Raw genomic sequence first — 19,525 nt, 5'->3', positions numbered from 1 at the left:
GCATGGCCGGAAAACATTACCGGATATGTGTTATTAAAATTAGTTTTGTATTAATGATGCATCTTCTTTATGCAGTTGTTAAAATATTTGTATTAGTAATATAAACTATATAATTAATAATTAAGTAGTATCGTGTTATTTGGTTTCTTGATATGTTCAAATAATATGTTGTTAGTTTCGTAATCCCACGTAATCAGCTGAATTGACAACATGGCTACCATAAGATGGTTGTGCCTGTTTTGCCGTAAAAATTGATCGTAAACTTGTTTTTATGACGTTTATTGATTGGGTTTTGGAATAATAATCAATATTGGAAGAGTTACATTTACTTACTGAATTACCTGAGACTATTATTTTACGAAAAACTTTGTATTTAGGTAAGAATTTTACTTAAATATGTTAAAGGAATGATCAGGCAAGGCTTTTGCCAAGTTTTGGACTGGTATGCACATTCAACGATATTTTTATTTTAATCCACATTATTGCTTAATATCAACAAGTTTATTGGTATATTTAATTGATAAAATGGTAAAAAAAAAAATAGACATCATATATGATGGGCCATTTTGCTTTGTCCCATTGAATTTGCCCTCAGCTGAGCAGACCTTTAGGCCGAAGTGGCCCGAAGGGACGTAGAATGGTGACCAGTCATAACATTCCCCGCATCAAATCGTCCCCGCATACGAAGGACCATAACGTCCCCGCGTCATATCTTCCCCGCGTACGAAGGAGGCTGTGCGTTAAATAAGTAAACGGGGTAGGTGAAATCAAATTTTAAATGTCTTGTTTCTGATGTTTGGTGCTAGGGTTTCTAGACGTTTCGTACCCAAACCCGTTCGTACCATACCATTTCGTAACCACTAGCATACTAGTTCGTAACCAATTAAATAATGTCATACATTACACCTAACATTAATATATTTTTTAAATACACAATTATAATGTTATATTACAAACATATTGTAACATTTAGCAATTTTTTTTTTGTAATAATCACTCAGTATCTTTTATAAGCATTAAATGAGCAATTATGTGCTGTGCACCACTGAAGCATGCCGTTTCGTAACCAAAAAGCATACCCTTTCGTAACCAAAAAGTGTACCTTTTCGTAGCCAAAGAGCAATTCTTTTGTCTTGTAATTTGGTGTCGATTCCACATGCAGCGATGGTGTTTATTTTTATGCATAACCGTTCCGAGATATCGATCGGAATATTTCGCAAGACCGATCCTCTCTTCGTACGTATATATGCTCAAAACAAAAACATTCATACATGCACACGTACTTACGTGTGCACACGCACGCACATATAACAAAAATATAATAAGATCTGATATCCCATGTTTTTGGAATGTGGACTTTTTCTAGGTCTAATAATGCCTACATTGTCCGATATAATACATTTTTGATAGAAGAATACCACTTTTTGTTTTAATTTATTCATTTGCTTTAACACATATTTAGTATTTGTCGCAACACGTCCAGTCTGCTTTTTGCTTAGTCTGAACGGATGTAGAAAGTAATGTGTTTGAAATATATCAACAAATAAGCTGACTTCGCTTGACATGATTCTTCATGACAATTTCTAATCGCTAATTATTAAAATGCAGTTGGCTTGGATTTTTGTTGTTTTGTTTTTCATTAAATAACATGTACAAATATGGGTACGAACTGGTATGCCGATGTTCCTCTGGTTACGAACTGGTATGCCTTTGGGTACGAACCGGTATGGTACCAAACGGTATGGTTACGAAACGACCTGATACCGGTGCTAGTGAGTGGAATTCTTAATTAGTTGTTATAAGTGAGATTTAGTGGCCTCTGATTTAACATGGATATTCTTACTGGGCATCAAATCCTCAAAACTGATAACAACATTATCACATTTTCATTAGAAATGGTATAATGGCACGGGGGAAAAGATTGTTGGAAGAAAAATATTGATGTATAGGCCTAATGGCATTCAGGGATTGAATAGGGTTGAAATGACACTGAATTTGATTCCAATTCTCTCAAATAATTATTGTGTATGCGTTATTGTAGTTGGTTTTGGTAGGAACTGGGGAGGTTTTCACACGAGGACGATATGACCCGGGGACGATATGACTGGTAACCCGTAGAATGTGTGGTTCCTCTATGTCCGAAACTTGTTACATACCCAATATGTAAGTGGTATTCAACACTTGTGGCACCATGTTTTAAATGTTTCTCAACCAAAATAGTGCAACAAATGGACACACAAACCAAAAATGTATAACCTATTATACTCCCAAAATCCTGATTGAAGTACTTATGTCATTATTAACAAAATAAATCTTCCAACGACAATCATCAAAAAGTCCGCTGCCATTTTAAATATGCCATTTCGCCCCCAATTAGTCTTTCCACAGGTCTGTTCGCCCCCAAATAGGATGTCAATTCGCCCCCACATGCATAACCAGTTCGCCCCCACAAAGGTACTAGTTCACCCCCATAAAGATGCCACTGTTGATGTGAATGTGTAGTCTGGACCCATCTGTGTGTGCCGAGCTTCCTCAAGTGCAACCATACCCTATTTTTAGGCAATATCGCACATTTTTAGATACGCGGTTTGGCAGTCATCGAACTTTGATGCAAGGTTGATTTACATTTTTTAGATCACGCGGAATTTTACTTTCGTAAGAATCTGGAATAAAAAGATTTATTATGAATGTCATCAATGCTTAATTCTCAGTTAGGTGTGCCATGTCGCAGGTTCTTCATACCTTAAAGTGGTTTATATGTTTTTATGAAACACTTTATATATATATTAAACTGGTGATTATATCATGGGTGCCTGGACTGACTCATGATCCATCCAAATCATGGAAAGACAACAATCCCTTACCTCTAAGAAAAGAAACACACACACACACACACACATTGATATGCCTCTAAAGAAACAATACAATAATTGTTTAAAAGTAATAAATAATTGGGATTTGTGGATGAACTGACTAAAAATGTGGGGCGAACTGACAAATGGGGGGGGGGGCGAACATGCAAACAGTTGGGGGCGAATCAACTTGGGGGCAAACTGGTACATGGGGCGAACAGGGCAAACTGGGAGTGAACTGCCTTGGTGGAAAAACATCATGGATTTTAAAGAGGGAACCTCACGCTAACCCAAAAGCTTACCGGCCTACTTACCACTTGGGGATAGTCCGAAGGGACGTAGAATGTGTTGTTCTTCTATGTCCGATCCTTGTTACATAGCCTATATATATGTAGATGGTATTCCAAACCTGTGGCACCATGTTTTAAATGTTTCTCAACCGAAATAGTGCAACAACTGGACACACAAACCAAAAATGTATAACCTATCATTCTGACTAAATCCCAATTGAAGTACTTGTGTCATTATTAACAAATCTTTCAATGACAACCGTCAAAAGTCCCAAGCCATTTAAAATATGTTACATAGAGGGAAACAACTCGCCATGCACGTTAAGAAAAGTATTGACATAACGTGCCCAATGTACTATGGCTGGGGACAAATAACCCAGTGGTTGTTGCCGGTATGTATTATTATTATCACAAAAATCTGTCGAAAGAGGCATGTTTTTAAACTCAATATAAAGTTGAATTTTGACACGCTCTCTCATTATACGCATGCTGTTGTGATTTTGACAGCTAAATAGAAACAATAGTAACTTCAGTGAAAGTAGTCAGAAGGTTAAATATTTTCTACAAAATTATATTTGAATTTAAATACTATTCTTGACCCCTATATTTAAGAGATACACTACAGATAATTAGTGCCAGTAATTTTGGTTCAGATGTGTAAAGCGTTTGAGCATATTTTCGAACGCCGATTCGGGTTCACCTGAACCGGAACACTGAGAAGTTTGGTTAACACAATAGTGCAGATCAGGTCTTGTGATTGTGTGAAACACACTCTTCAGTAGTGTGATATTAGAAACATAATTTAAAAAAATAATTATTATATATGTAATTTTGTTTGAATAGTTGTACTCGATATAATAATCATGGAAAACGAAATTTCGGTTCCATGATTTTACTGACACTGTACCGAAAATGAGTGTTACCATGGAATCCAAAGACTTGGGACAAGGAATACCACTTAAGCTCCACAAATACATGTAAGAATTAAGTGACAAATGAGAAGAGGCCACATTGTCTGTTGTTCAAAGCATTTTTCAGCAGTAGTATCTACACAATTTTAAAACATTAAACAGTAGTTGCTAATCACTTGTCAATTGACTAGAAATATCACTAATCATGATTTTGAAAACAAAATGTTCCCTTTGTGATGTTTAAGTTGGTTTTGTTTAACAACGCCACTAGAGCACATTGATTTATTAATTATCGCCTGTTGGATGTCAAACATTTGGTAATTTTGACATAGTTTTACAGAGGAAACCCGCTACATTTTCCCATTTGTAGCATGGGATCTTTTATATGCACTATCCAACAGACAGGATAGCACATACCATGTCCTTTGATATACCAGTCATGGTGCACTGGCTGGGATGAGAAATTGCCCAATGGGTGGGGTGTATTCTTTGGCTCCACTCTCTTCAAATTTTATTACAAGGCCAATTACCTCAGTAGTAAAACAACACAACTGAACATATATTAATATGTTAACTGTAATCACAGAAATAGCCCAACCATTTGGGCCTACCGAATGGGCTCAATCGAAAACATTTGACTGAAAAAATTAAACTGAAAATTTGCTATATTTTGTAAAACGACAATAAAATTCCTAATGTCAAGGCCATTGCCATCAGGTAATATTTTTGGGAAATAAAACTGTATAAATAATAAGTGGGATATGGTGGTTATGTAAATGGTTGAATAAAGTAATTCTAGGGACAAATGAAATATACATATTTTCAGGTAATAGTAAGTACTACTTTGTTGGGCCTTTAGATAGATCAGTGGTCTGTGACAACATGTTTTTAAGGAGTATATGTGTACCACTTCGTATGTAGGTGAAGAGTTTTCTTACACACATGTGAATGAGATGATCTGTTGTAGATCTATATATGGTCTCCACTATACATGTATGTTTAAGATCTATCACTTCTGAAACTTGTAATTGGCTAAGTATACCAAGTAATGGATGGTGTCATTTATATTTATACACTTTCAACCTAATGCTCAGGTTTTTTGTTTAGTGTTTTCCCATTAAATTATATTAAACATTACTTTTTCAGGGTTTGTAAAGAATATAATAATACACTTGTACCCACAGGAGACTAATTATCCTACAACTCATGGTTTCCAAAAGATCTATTTGGCAACCCGTCATATAATAAATTGTCTCCAATGGGTACCTGTGTATGATTTTGTATAATGTCCCAATTAGATCAGATAAAACACTTTTGACAGCATACTCTAAAAGCTAGAGGAAGAATTGGTTTAGAAACCTGGGTCTTAATTCACAAAGCTCTTAAGCTCTGCTAGACAACAAAGCATCCTCTTTGTAAGTATTTTAGCATTGCACTGCGAGATCACAGAGTTGCGAGAGTTTAGTGAATTAGGCCCCTGTCTTTTAGCTTCCTATCTGTGATACTACCAAAGGTGGAAAAGGGGTATGGCACCAAGTCTTTGTGGCACCCTCACACTAATTGGAGATTCCATCATTTGGAGTCACAAGATTCACCAAAGCACAATTTAAACAAATAAATATTTTCAGGCAATTTTGTTGTCTGGAATGTGAATATTCAGGGACTGGGTGTACAATTAACTGAGAGGCAGAGTGCTCACCTGAGGTGTAATCAGTCACAGGATCAGTCACTCTCTATTAACCTGTTTCCCCATCACACACGGGACGGGATGTAGCCCAGTGGTAAAGCGTTTGCTTGATGTGCGGCCAGTCTAGGATCGATCCCTTTTGGTGGACCCATTAGGCTATTTTTCATTCCAGTCATTGCTCCACTACTGGTGTAACAAAGACCGTGGTATGTACTATCCTGTCTGAGGGATGGCGCATATAAAAGATCCCTTGCTGCTAATCAAAAAGAGTAGCCCATGAAGTGGTGACAGCGGGTTTCCTCTCTCAATACCTGTGTGGTCCTTAACCATATGTCAGGTGCCATATAACCGTAAATAAAATGTGTTGAGTGCGTTGTTAAATAAAACATTTCCTTCCTTCCCCTACACACACATCCGAGCCAGTGCCCACGGCTGGTACAAGCCTTGAAATAAGTGGCCGGTCACGGTCATTGTCCGGTACAAATTTGTAACTTGTCAGTAACAATGTCGATTGCGCCGGTCACATGTCTGAAGCTCGCGTTGTAGTAAAAGCCGGCTGTTTTGGAGTCGAATACACTTAATGCACCGATTAAAAAGTATATATATTGATTATGAATGAAAAAACACAAATGTGTACCAGTGGGATTCGAACCAGTTCGCGGGGCACTTGACAGTCCAACACGAAGTTCATATACAGTCCGCGTACCTGTTTAGTGGGATTTTTCAGTCTCGATTTTGCGGGAACGTACATTGTAAAAAGTTATGTCACGCATATTAGTAATTGACCTTTCGTACTTAGCATATACTTCCTGTGGCGTTTTTGTTTAAAGTTTGCAATTCAAATTTCCTCATGGTTAACAATTAAAGGATGTTGAACAAAATAACTTCAGTCTTTGCTGTAAAAAAACAGACAGGTACCGATAATGACAAATCAACTGTCCCTGTTCCTGGTATCTGCGGCAGGCAGCCGCCGATTAAATCGTGCCCTAAAAAACGAATATCCCGCAGTGTAGTATCTTAAAATTTAGCACTGAATTAAAATGGCAAAAGGAGGATTTAGTTAAAACAAATTCCTCTTTGTGGCTACATTTTGAAGAAAATACCAAAGGCGAGGTTACACTTATGACGTGCTCACTCTGCAAAAAAGTTTCAAAAAGAAATGCAGTATAATCATAATTTTTCGGACGCGTGGATCAAAGGGGTCCACAAATCTGCGTGTATCAAATTCTAAAGATCACCCGGCAACCAAAAATATAGAATATTACCACAAACAAGACACTGATAACACGCGTGCAGGTTAGGATACGACAATTGAAATCCATGATTTCTAAAATTATAGCTCACGGATACAGCTTTACCAGAGGATATATATTAATGCACCATAGACTAGTAAACTTGTACATAACAATAATAAATGTTATCATTTGGTGACTATTGCCTTAATTGCTGCATTGGTTATTTAGTAATTAAATATATCAATTATTAAACAACATAAAACATAATTTATTTCTTTTTTATTTACAATGTTTTGTGACAGGTACAATTTCTTTTATGTCAGGCACAAATTGATTGGTGCAGGACATTGTGTCAGGTACACCAATTTTTTTTATTTCAAGGCTTGTGGTATATCAAAGGCAGTGGTATTGTGGCATAAAGCAAAGACACTATTTGTCTTAAGACAAGAGGTGTTAACTTTAAGCAAAGACACTATTTGTCTTAAGACAAGAGGTGTTAACTTTAAGCTAAGACACTATTTGTCTTAAGACAAGAGGTGTTAACTTTAAGCAAAGACACTATTTGTCTTAAGACAAGAGGTGTTAACTTTAAGCAAAGACACTATTTGTCTTAAGACAAGAGGTGTTAACTTTAAGCTAAGACACTATTTGTCTTAAGACAAGAGGTGTTAATTGTAAGCAAAGACACTGTTTGTCTTAAGACAAGAGGTGTTAACTTTAAGCAAAGACACTGTTTGTCTTAAGACAAGAGGTGTTAACTTTAAGCAAAGACACTGTTTGTCTTAAGACAAGAGGTGTTAACTTTAAGCAAAGACACTGTTTGTCTTAAGACAAGAGGTGTTAACTTTAAGCTATAATAAAAACTTTGTTTAACAGATTATTTTGAAAATTCCACACCAAATACCATAGACTGGCCCTTTACCTTTACATTTAGTAAAAAGGAAAGATATACATGTAGGTATACATGTCGTCAACTTTTGTGTTAGTTTCTCACAAACTATTAGTCCTAGGTCAGTGAAACTCGGTTTATAGTTGCACCTATGGATGTTCAGTACAGAGCACCAACATGTTTTATGGTTGGCAAGACATTTAATTCTGTGGATTTTTTGTTGATTTTCAGAATATGTTTCTTCACAAAATAATTTGTACATTTAAGTAACTTGTACAACATACAGGGAACATTTTTTTCAGTATGTCGTGATATGCTATACAGGTTTTAGAGATCATGACACAATTTTAAAACATTAAAAAGTAATTGCTAATCAATTTTCAATTGACTAAAAATATTGCTAATCAATTTTCAATTGACTAAAAATATTGCTAATCAAGATTTTAAAAACAAAACGTTCCCTAGTTTAATGAACATCTTTAATGTAAATGTAATTGAGATATACTTTGTACATAATACATTGATTCACGAACACATGGTTTTATATATATATATATATATATATATATATATATATATATATATATATATATATATATATTATATTATCAAGGCTAGCTCTGCCACTTGTCAAATTCGCCAATTGCAAATTTCAGGAACAGTTGGCGAATTTTATTTTGATTTGATGAAAACATTTCATGTAATAATTGGTATTTTGTTGGAAAATAACAGTGGATTTTGCACATTTGAAGATAATTTGTCGAATTGTTTTGCTCACCCAGAGCTAGCCCTGATTATAATAATTACATTGTTTTGTCTAAAACTTTTCACCCAGTGATACATGTACTGATGTAATTTGTAAGTGTGTGGTTTTTTCTTTGTTTTCAGAATGAGTCAGTCTGGCCCGTGGAATGTACAAAGTGTTCATCAAGAAAAACCTCCAGGCGTTCAGTTGTATGATCCAAACAGTTTTCACAATCCAGAAGTCACTCCAGTATCGGAAGGCTATCCGGTACAAAATTCTGTAGGTGGTAACAATTTTGACCCACAACATGCGCAAACAAAAGGTCAGATGAATCCAAATTATAATCAGCCGTTTGATTATAGTCAACAAAATCAAGGCAATGCCTGGAACCATAACTGGCAAGCAAGTTCAAATATCATTTCTAATGAGCATGCAAATAGCCAGCAATCGGGAAATCTCCAGACAGATCAGCATGGAATTCAGCAACAAAATCAGCAGTCAAATCAGTGGCAGAATTGGGATCCAACCACTCAGCAGTACTGGCAGGACCAAACTTGGGGAGATCGAGGTGACTCGGTCTCCAACTTAGCACTGGGGCATGGTGAAAATCCCCATCAGAATGTACAGCAGAGTATGCCGCCTGCTCAGAACTGGGAGTCGGGAGTTAATCCACAACCCCAGTCTTCCGAGTTCACATATCCTGCTTCCACACAGAGTCAAAATGATTATTCATCTCAACACTCTTATCCTCAGAATAATATTTCAGGTTTTCCTCCTCAGATGCATGCTAATCCACAGGAAGAGACATATCGGCAGAATGTTCATGGTGTGTACGGAAATAATTTCTTTCAACCAAATAGTATGAATGTTTCTCAGGGACACGTTGATGTATCAGCACACTTTGACCAGCAGAGTTTAAACAGTGTGGATGATGGACCGGCTTCATTGACCCACAGCGTGGCATCTTCCCATGAATACCAACCATCTGCATTTCCTGTATCTCAGGAGAATCCTCTTCCGTTGTCACAGAGATTTGAAGATTCTATGGCATCAAGTGACCTAGCACAACTGTCTGAGACATCAAGTATGATCGATCAGTCGACTTCGTTGAGTCAGCTTGATCAGTCTCACTCGTCAAGTCATTTAGAGGAGTCGGTCAGTTCAGAGGGAGGAACAGTTGCAGGATTCTTTTGCAAAGATGATTCAGAGGATATACCAACCAAAATAGGAGATAATTATTTAGGAAATCAATCTGAGATGCACCAACATATATCAGACTTTGGTGATAGCAGCTTGGCAAAAACCAGTTATTTTAATGAGGCGCCTGTCGAGAATGTTCATAATGATGTGAAGTCGATATCGGATCGTTTTCAAAATGTATCTCTTTCAAACAAAGTTCCAACCAATGATAAAATAGAATCTTCAGAGTTATTTTCACAAAATGTTTTGTACAATAATACAAACCGAAGTGCGCTAATAACACCTGATAAAAGCAATTTGCATCAGTCGGATGGCAATTCTCAAGCAGTTACAGTATTGGAGGAGGATCAACAGACATCAGCTTTAAATGACTGGGAGCTTATTCCCCGTGAAAATTCTCAGCATAGCTTTGAAAGTGAAAATGTTGCTGAAAGTATTTCATTCACAGATGGAGCACTGTCGGCAGCAAATACCTTTATTGCTCCTGCGTCATTTAAACCTGAGACGGTTTCATCAGAAAACCGGCCACCTCCTTCACTATCAACCAATGCACCAGCAAGTAGTAATGCTGTGTATACCGATGTCAGTAAATTACCTGTGGATCCATCGGGCAGTTCTCTGTCTGCCATGCCACATCAGCAGAATAATACCTTGTCTAAAGTCAGTCCTGTGATATTTAACCCCGACCCTAGTAAGGTGAGCAGTCCATCTAAGCCTGAAGATGAATCTTACACATCTCCATTATTAACATCAAGGTTGTCTTCCCAACGACCCACAACTACTCAAAACCAAGTAGTGAGCAGTACCACAGTTCCATTTCAGCCAAATACTTCAGTAGATTCACAGTCACATTTGACTTCCACAGAGGGTGTGAATAATTGTGTTAATGTTTCTAAATCAACCAATCCCATTCCACCAGTTCCAGGTAGTAGTGTATCAAACACGGATTCTAAATTGGCCCCAGTTCTTGGGAACAGAAAACCGGTCCCAGCCCATATACCTGCTTACCGTCAACACCCATCTGCATTTCACCCAGTCACTAGTCGCTCTCAGCACAATATGTCACCTGCTACCAGCCTGTGGGATAATGTGGAACCTCCTGCAATGGGAATAATCTTGGCACCGGCTGCACCTTTAACTAATGCTGAAAGCACCACAGCAGCTACAGCAACTTCTGCAGGATTGCCAGTCATTCCAATGACAACAGCATTGGAATCCAAATTAAAGAGCTCCAGTCACGTATCATTACCAAAAAGAGAGGTTGTTAAAGACAGCAGAAGGCAGTCTGAGAGTAGTCGTGTGAAAGGTGAAGTGGGTGATGAACTTTCTGACAAGTACAAAGCACACATCCGGAGGAACAGCCGAGACATGCTGGTTAGAGAAGATGACAACCGGTCGATCAACTCTCTGGACGAGATTGATGCCAAGGCAGATTATGGGGATGGTGGTTACGGCCGGCTCCATGAGCGGTATGCTTACAGAGATCCCCGTTACGAGGACCCATACAACAGGCACACAGGCCAGATGGGAGGGTATCGAGATTATCCGCGACACTATTACCGAGGTCAGCGAGACTACTATAACAACCCTTACTATGATGAGAGATATGACAGGCCCAGATCTAGACATGGTATGTTTGTTGTTGCAAAGCCTCAGTATATTGAGCTGAAAGTTTGTGTATAGCTTTATTATATTGACGTTTATGGCAATTTACAATTTTCACAGTTATGGCCCTTTAACTTAGGGTATATGAAATTGTTTATATACCTTTATCATTTACTGTTACGGATCTAGTTATGGCCCTTTAACTTAGGGTATATGAAATTGTTTATATACCTTTATCATTTACTGTTACGGATCTAGTTATGGCCCTTTAACTTAGGGTATATGAAATTGTTTATATACCTTTATCATTTACTGTTATGGATCTAGTTATGGCCCTTGAACTTATAAGAAAGAAAAACGTTTGGGCCCGATAGGGGACATCTATTGCTGTAGCAGTACTCTGAGTGCTTGTTTTTTTTAACGTGTACATGTGTATTAATGGGATTGTTTTCTTGCACCCACATAATTATAAGCAGCTTTAATGTTAATAAATTACTTCGACACATTCACTAGCTTTTCTTAGTAGTGTAAGACATTTTAACATTGTTTTTCGATTCAAACTTATAATCTACAGCAATTTTAAAAACATTAGTTTGCAGTGTGTAATTTTCGGGTATCACACAAGATATTGAAAGTTATATATATTTTTTATATTTTAATATGTTTATACAGAAACTAACAAGGGCTCACCCTGCCCATTGCCAAATTAGCTAAAATGGCTTCAACAGTTGGGGCCGAATTTACTTAGGTTGTTTTTCTTAAGACGCATGTGTTTAAGCAATTTAAATGTACGTAGTTACACGCGTGTAAGACATAAACAGGCTTTGTAAATTCCGCCCGTAGTCTTTGGATAATAAAATTATCCGTAAATTAACCACATTTTAATAAAAAAATGTTTTTAGGAAATATTCTCCATATCTAAAAATTGGCTAAACTAAAACTAGTTCCAATGTGAGTCCTGGTCTAACTTAAATAGGTAATATTACATGATGAAACAAGTGTCACTGATGTAGGTATCACTACATGATGAAACAGGTGTTACTGATGTAGGTAGTACTACATGATGAAACAAGTGTCACTGATGTAGATATCACTACATGATGAAACAGGTGTTACTGATGTAGGTAGTACTACATGATGAAACAAGTATTACTGATGTAGGTATCACTACATGATGAAACAAGTGTTACTGATGTAGGTATCACTACATGATGAAACAGGTGTTACTGTTGTAGGTAGTACTACATGATGAAACAGGTGTTACTGATGTAGGTATCACTACATGATGAAACAAGTGTTACTGATGTAGGTATCACTACATGATGAAACAAGTGTTACTGATGTACGTAATACTACATGATAAAACAAGAGTTACTGATGTAGGTATCATTACATGATAAAACAAGAGTTACTGATGTAGGTATCACTACATGATGAAACATGTGTTACTGATGTAGGTAGTACTACATGATGAAACAAGTGTTACTGATGTAGGTATCACTACATGATGAAACACGTGTTACTGATGTAGGTAGTACTACATGATGAAACAAGTGTTACTGATGTAGGTAGTACTATATGATAAAACAGGTGTTACTGATGTTGTTTGACAGATCAGAATCGGCCCGCCTCCAGACCCTCATCCACTTCAGTGGATGACGGCAACCAGACGCAGATGCATGCTGACTACAGCCGTGACCAGTACAAACAGTGGGATAGATATCGAGGTATGTACTCAGGGATAGCTCTGGGTAAGCACAACATTAATTTTCGACAAATTATGGATTAAACTTCGTAAATAGCAGAAGCCCAGTTATTTTGTAACAAAATGTCAATAATTACATGAAATTATTTTACCAAATTAAAATAAAATTTGCCAAGTGGTTTTAAAATTCACAACTGGTGAATTTGGTAAATGCCAGAACTAGCCCTGGTACTAATAACTGATTTCAGGTGGGGGTTTTAGGTGGGTTTTCTAGTCTTGTTCATTAGTTAAGCTTACATGTGTATTCTTTATTGATGATAACAACCACATGTTTATTATAAAAATGATTTAGCAATTCTTAACACAGAAAGGTTTGCACAGTTTTTTGGGGTTTTTTGTTACAATTCCAGTCTTACACTATTATACCGAAGGTTGTGATCATGTAGTCATTACTACATATACATTTGTCTGCAGTAGCCATCAGAACAACTGACATATTTTACTTTATTGTCATTTAAAATTTATTCATATTAGCAGGGTTTCTGCCAGAGGGTAAAAAGTGTATTATGGTGTCGTACCCACATGTTTTAGAAGATTTTTTTGAAGTTAACCTTTTAACAAAATTAATTACTCTGATTGCTGTATGATTTGTTTAACCCTAACCCTAAACTTAAGCCATTTTCTTTCTGGCGGAGACCCCCCCCCCCCACCCCACCCCACCCCACCCCCCACCCCCAATACTGTATTCAGTTCCATAGCGCCATATCAGGGCTTTTAGATTATGGTAGCCCTACTCCCATGGCTAGTGATATTCAATGTTGGGCTAGTAAATTACTATAGGCCTGCCCAATAGCTAGTGAAAAAAAAGTTGTTAAATGCTGCATTTACGTCTATTTGGTAAATATGAATATCCTGCCCCTACCCCTCAATCTTAGTGTTTTTAATCTTCCTCTTTAGGTAACATATCCGATTATTACTATTAGTAAAATTGTATTAAGTAAAGTAGGGCTAGTGAATTTTTAATCATGGCTAGTACATTTTTTAAATCACTGATCCCATGGCTAGTGGATTTTGTAAAAATTCTAGAAGCTCTGGCCATACCCAAAAATGTCTTTCTGGCAGAAACACTGATTGGAGTATTTTTTATATATGTCTTTTTGGGGGAAAGTGAATCTTGAGTTGTTTCATATAACTTTTATACACATATGACCATGCAAGGATCAGTCTATATAGATAAAAAAAAGTGTGCGCATTTGTTTTCTGCCAGGCTACTACAACTACCATGGCCAAAGACATGAAGACCATGATGCATACTACCGGTACTACCAGCAGCACGATGCCCGCTATAATTCTGCATACTACGATGAGCTCGGCTACGCTAGATACGGACAGGCCTATGATCCCAGGTTTGTCATCAACGATAATGGGCCAGCATTGCTACTTATTGCAAGGGGATTTACCTCAGTCAGTAAAACATTTGCCTAAGCACTAAGGTGCTTGGGTTATTAAGATCGAATCTCTTCAGAAGACCCATTGTTGTTTTTCTATCCATCCGAAGTAGTGCCTTATGACTTGTATATCAAGGGCCATGGTATGTGCTGTCCTATCTGTTTATATATAAAAAGTCCCTTGCTGTTAATGAAAAGATATTACAGGTCAGAATTATCAAATGTCTTGACATCTGCTAGGTGATGATTATTTAATCAACATACTCTAAATAGTGGTGTTTTTAAAATAAACTTTTTTTTTTTTAGTCATATTTTATTACATATAATTTATATTTTTATATATTTTGTTTGTTTGTTTTGTTTAACGACACATAGTTATCAGAGGAAATTGACTACATTTTTCTTAATGCAGCAAGGGATTTGCTATATGCACTTTCTCACAGACAGGAAAGCACATATCACAGCCTTTGACCAGTTGTGGTGCACTGGTTGGAACGAGAGAAAAAACAATCAGTTGAATGGATCCACCGAGGTGGTTCGATCCTGCATAATTTATATAGATCTACAATAGAATTGGATACAAGTTATTCAATTAAGAGGCCCTCTCCTAATTACAAACATTAAATTGTACAACAGTGGTGATTGCAGTATGTCTGTACTGATTGATGAAGAATGATGACACTAGGTATTGGAAGCTTTTGCTTCTGACATGTTTTCTATTATATAAGCTGCCTACAGTAGTTGTTCTTGGATGAGCTGAATTTTGTGAGCCAGTTGAATGTTATTGCATTGTGTGTCATCATCACGTGTGGATGATTGGCTTTTTGAAAAGATTTTTTCTCATACATTCTGCATGTTCCTTTTTGATATTAAAAAGATTAAAACGAGAAATAAGTTAAATGTATACATATAGTATGATTACCATGACAAATGGAGTTAAACGTGCTTCAATATGTATTGCTATAGATAACTAAAGTATCATAATTATTATTATTATTGTTATTAGTCCCCTACCAGTACAACTGGAGGGGACTATAGGTTTCAGGTCGGTCCATCTGTCCCACTTATGATTTTCCAGACGTTGTTTTTTTTTCATAATGCCTTGAGAAATTGTGTGTAGTTTTATCATATACTGTTACAGATCAAGTTTAACTTTTATGGCAATTTACTCATTTTTGACAGAGTTATGACCCTTAAACATAGAAGATATGACACTTTGTTTTCCAGATGGGTTTTTTTCACAATGCCTCAAGATATTGAGTTAAAATTTTGTGTATATCTTTATCATGTACATGTACTGTTACAAATCAAGTTTGAATTTTATGGAGATATTCCCATTTTTGGCAGAGTAATGTATTGATAATACTACATTATAGCAAATTATGTAATAATTATTTAACTTTAGCAGTGTGTTTGTTTTAATTAGCAGAATTGGCTCTTTTTTTCTAAAAATTATTCAATATTTAAATGACCATCTTGTTCCGCTATATTTTGATATGCATGCATTTTGTTTTTTGTGTTAGTGCATTTAAACATGTTCTATTTCTTTGACATCTTTTTTCCGACTATGCTAAATTACATATTTTTTAGTATTTAATTCCATTAGAGCCTTAATGTATATTTACAAGAAGTTGATACGACTTGATGAATCTTCTGTTTCTTCATCTAGTCTGTAGTGTAGATGAGCAAGATAAAACATTTTCAAGACGACAAACTCAACAATCTGAAATACCTGTGAAAATATTTTCAGTTTTAACTCATAAGAAGTAAATTTTCTTTTTAGCTTAAAATTAGTTGTTTTTTCCTGACCCAACCAGTCCCCTATAACTGGTATATTAATGGCCATAGTATGTGCTCTTGTCTGAGGGAAAATAAATGTAAAAGATTTCTTGCTGCTAATGGGAAAATGTAGCAAGACTATATACATCGGAATTACCAAATGTTTGACATTCAATAGCCAATGGTTAATAAATCAACGTGCTCTAGTGGTGTTGTTAAACAAAACAAACTTGTTTTTAATTGCCAAAGATTAATTAAGAGCAATACATTAATGTGTTCTAGTGTCATTTCAGGATGTTTTAAATATGTAATCATATAATTTAATGATTGTATCAGATACAGATAGTATAAAGCTAAAAGTAGCCCAGTGGTAAGGTGCACACATGATGTTTTTGTTGCAACTACTACAGGTGTATAATTCTGTATAGGGGCAGGACGTTGCCCAGTGGTAAGGCGCACACATGATGTATCTGTTGCAGTACTACCTTCATTTTCTGTATAGGGGCATTTTCCTAGTGGTAATGAACACATGATGTTTTTGTTGCAACTACTACAGGTGTTTAATTCTGTATAGGGGCAGGACGTGTAGCCCAGTGGTAAGGCGCACACATGATGTTTTTGTTGCAACTACTACAGGTGTTTATTAATTCTGTATAGGGGCAGGACGTAGCCCAGTGGTAAGGCGCACACATGATGTTTTTGTTGCAACTACTACAGGTGTTTATTAATTCTGTATAGGGGCAGGATGTAGCCCAGTGGTAAGGCGCACACATGATGTTTTTGTTGCAACTACTACAGGTGTTTATTAATTCTGTATAGGGGCAGGACGTAGCCCAGTGGTAAGGCGCACACATGATGTTTTTGTTACAACTACTACAGGTGTTTAATTCTGTATAGGGGCAGGATGTAGCCCAGTGGTAAGGCGCACACATGATGTTTTTGTTGCAACTACTACAGGTGTTTAATTCTGTATAGGGGCAGGACGTAGCCAGGATGTAGCCCAGTGGTAAGGCGCACACATGATGTTTTTGTTGCAACTACTACAGGTGTTTAAATTCTGTATAGGGGCAGGACGTAGCCCAGTGGTAAGGTGCACACATGATGTTTTTGTTGCAACTACTACAGGTGTTTATTAATTCTGTATAGGGGCAGGATGTAGCCCAGTGGTAAGGCGCACACATGATGTTTTTGTTGCAACTACTACAGGTGTTTATTAATTCTGTATAGGGGCAGGATGTAGCCCAGTGGTAAGGCGCACACATGATGTTTTTGTTGCAACTACTACAGGTGTTTAATTCTGTATAGGGGCAGGACGTAGCCCAGTGGTAAGGCGCACACATGATGTTTTTGTTGCAACTACTACAGGTGTTTAATTCTGTATAGGGGCAGGACGTAGCCCAGTGGTAAGGCGCACACATGATGTTTTTGTTGCAATTACAGGTGTTTATTCTGTATAGGGGCAGGATGTAGCCCAGTGGTAAGGCGCACACATGATGTTTTTGTTGCAACTACTACAGGTGTTTAATTCTGTATAGGGGCAGGATGTAGCCCAGTGGTAAGGCGCACACATGATGTTTTTGTTGCAACTACTACAGGTGTTTAATTCTGTATAGGGGCAGGATGTAGCCCAGTGGTAAGGCGCACACATGATGTTTTTGTTGCAACTACTACAGGTGTTTATTAATTCTGTATAGGGGCAGGACGTAGCCCAGTGGTAAGGCGCACACATGATGTTTTTGTTGCAACTACTACAGGTGTTTAAATTCTGTATAGGGGCAGGATGTAGCCCAGTGGTAAGGCGCACACATGATGTTTTTGTTGCAACTACTACAGGTGTTTATTAATTCTGTATAGGGGCAGGATGTAGCCCAGTGGTAAGGCGCACACATGATGTTTTTGTTGCAACTACTACAGGTGTTTATTAATTCTGTATAGGGGCAGGATGTAGCCCAGTGGTAAGGCGCACACATGATGTTTTTGTTGCAACTACTACAGGTGTTTATTAATTCTGTATAGGGGCAGGATGTAGCCCAGTGGTAAGGCGCACACATGATGTTTTTGTTGCAACTACTACAGGTGTTTAATTCTGTATAGGGGCAGGATGTAGCCCAGTGGTAAGGCGCACACATGATGTTTTTGTTGCAACTACTACAGGTGTTTATTAATTCTGTATAGGGGCAGGACGTAGCCCAGTGGTAAGGCGCACACATGATGTTTTTGTTGCAACTACTACAGGTGTTTATTAATTCTGTATAGGGGCAGGATGTAGCCCAGTGGTAAGGCGCACACATGATGTTTTTGTTGCAACTACTACAGGTGTTTAATTCTGTATAGGGGCAGGATGTAGCCCAGTGGTAAGGCGCACACATGATGTTTTTGTTGCAACTACTACAGGTGTTTATTAATTCTGTATAGGGGCAGGACGTAGCCCAGTGGTAAGGCGCACACATGATGTTTTTGTTGCAACTACTACAGGTGTTTATTAATTCTGTATAGGGGCAGGATGTAGCCCAGTGGTAAGGCGCACACATGATGTTTTTGTTGCAACTACTACAGGTGTTTAATTCTGTATAGGGGCAGGATGTAGCCCAGTGGTAAGGCGCACACATGATGTTTTTGTTGCAACTACTACAGGTGTTTATTAATTCTGTATAGGGGCAGGACGTAGCCCAGTGGTAAGGCGCACACATGATGTTTTTGTTGCAACTACTACAGGTGTTTATTAATTCTGTATAGGGGCAGGATGTAGCCCAGTGGTAAGGCGCACACATGATGTTTTTGTTGCAACTACTACAGGTGTTTAATTCTGTATAGGGGCAGGATGTAGCCCAGTGGTAAGGCGCACACATGATGTTTTTGTTGCAACTACTACAGGTGTTTATTAATTCTGTATAGGGGCAGGATGTAGCCCAGTGGTAAGGCGCACACATGATGTTTTTGTTGCAACTACTACAGGTGTTTATTAATTCTGTATAGGGGCAGGATGTAGCCCAGTGGTAAGGCGCACACATGATGTTTTTGTAAGGCGCACACATGATGTTTTTGTTGCAACTACTACAGGTGTTTATTAATTCTGTATAGGGGCAGGATGTAGCCCAGTGGTAAGGCGCACACATGATGTTTTTGTTGCAACTACTACAGGTGTTTAAATTCTGTATAGGGGCAGGATGTAGCCCAGT

At 37.4% G+C, this 19,525-nt stretch overlaps 1 protein-coding gene across 4 annotated transcripts in view; it reads left to right on the top strand.

Moving 5' to 3' along the window:
• Window positions 1-226: 226 nt before the first annotated feature.
• LOC121382790 (protein transport protein Sec16A-like) overlaps window positions 227-19,525 on the top strand; it is a 73,439-nt gene continuing 54,140 nt past the window's right edge. For all 4 annotated transcript variants that reach the window (XM_041512396.1, XM_041512394.1, XM_041512395.1 and 1 more), the window contains exons 1-4: window positions 227-377; window positions 8,753-11,439; window positions 13,028-13,141; window positions 14,387-14,525. In XM_041512396.1, coding sequence (XP_041368330.1) covers window positions 8,754-11,439; window positions 13,028-13,141; window positions 14,387-14,525 — 2,939 coding nt within the window. In that variant the 5' untranslated portion in view covers window positions 227-377; window position 8,753. The remainder of the gene's footprint in view (window positions 378-8,752; window positions 11,440-13,027; window positions 13,142-14,386; window positions 14,526-19,525) is intronic.

Source organism: Gigantopelta aegis, chromosome 10 (genome assembly GCF_016097555.1).
Source record: "Gigantopelta aegis isolate Gae_Host chromosome 10, Gae_host_genome, whole genome shotgun sequence".
In the NCBI taxonomy this organism is placed as follows: domain Eukaryota; kingdom Metazoa; phylum Mollusca; class Gastropoda; order Neomphalida; family Peltospiridae; genus Gigantopelta; species Gigantopelta aegis.
This window is presented reverse-complemented; position numbering and strand designations above follow the sequence as displayed.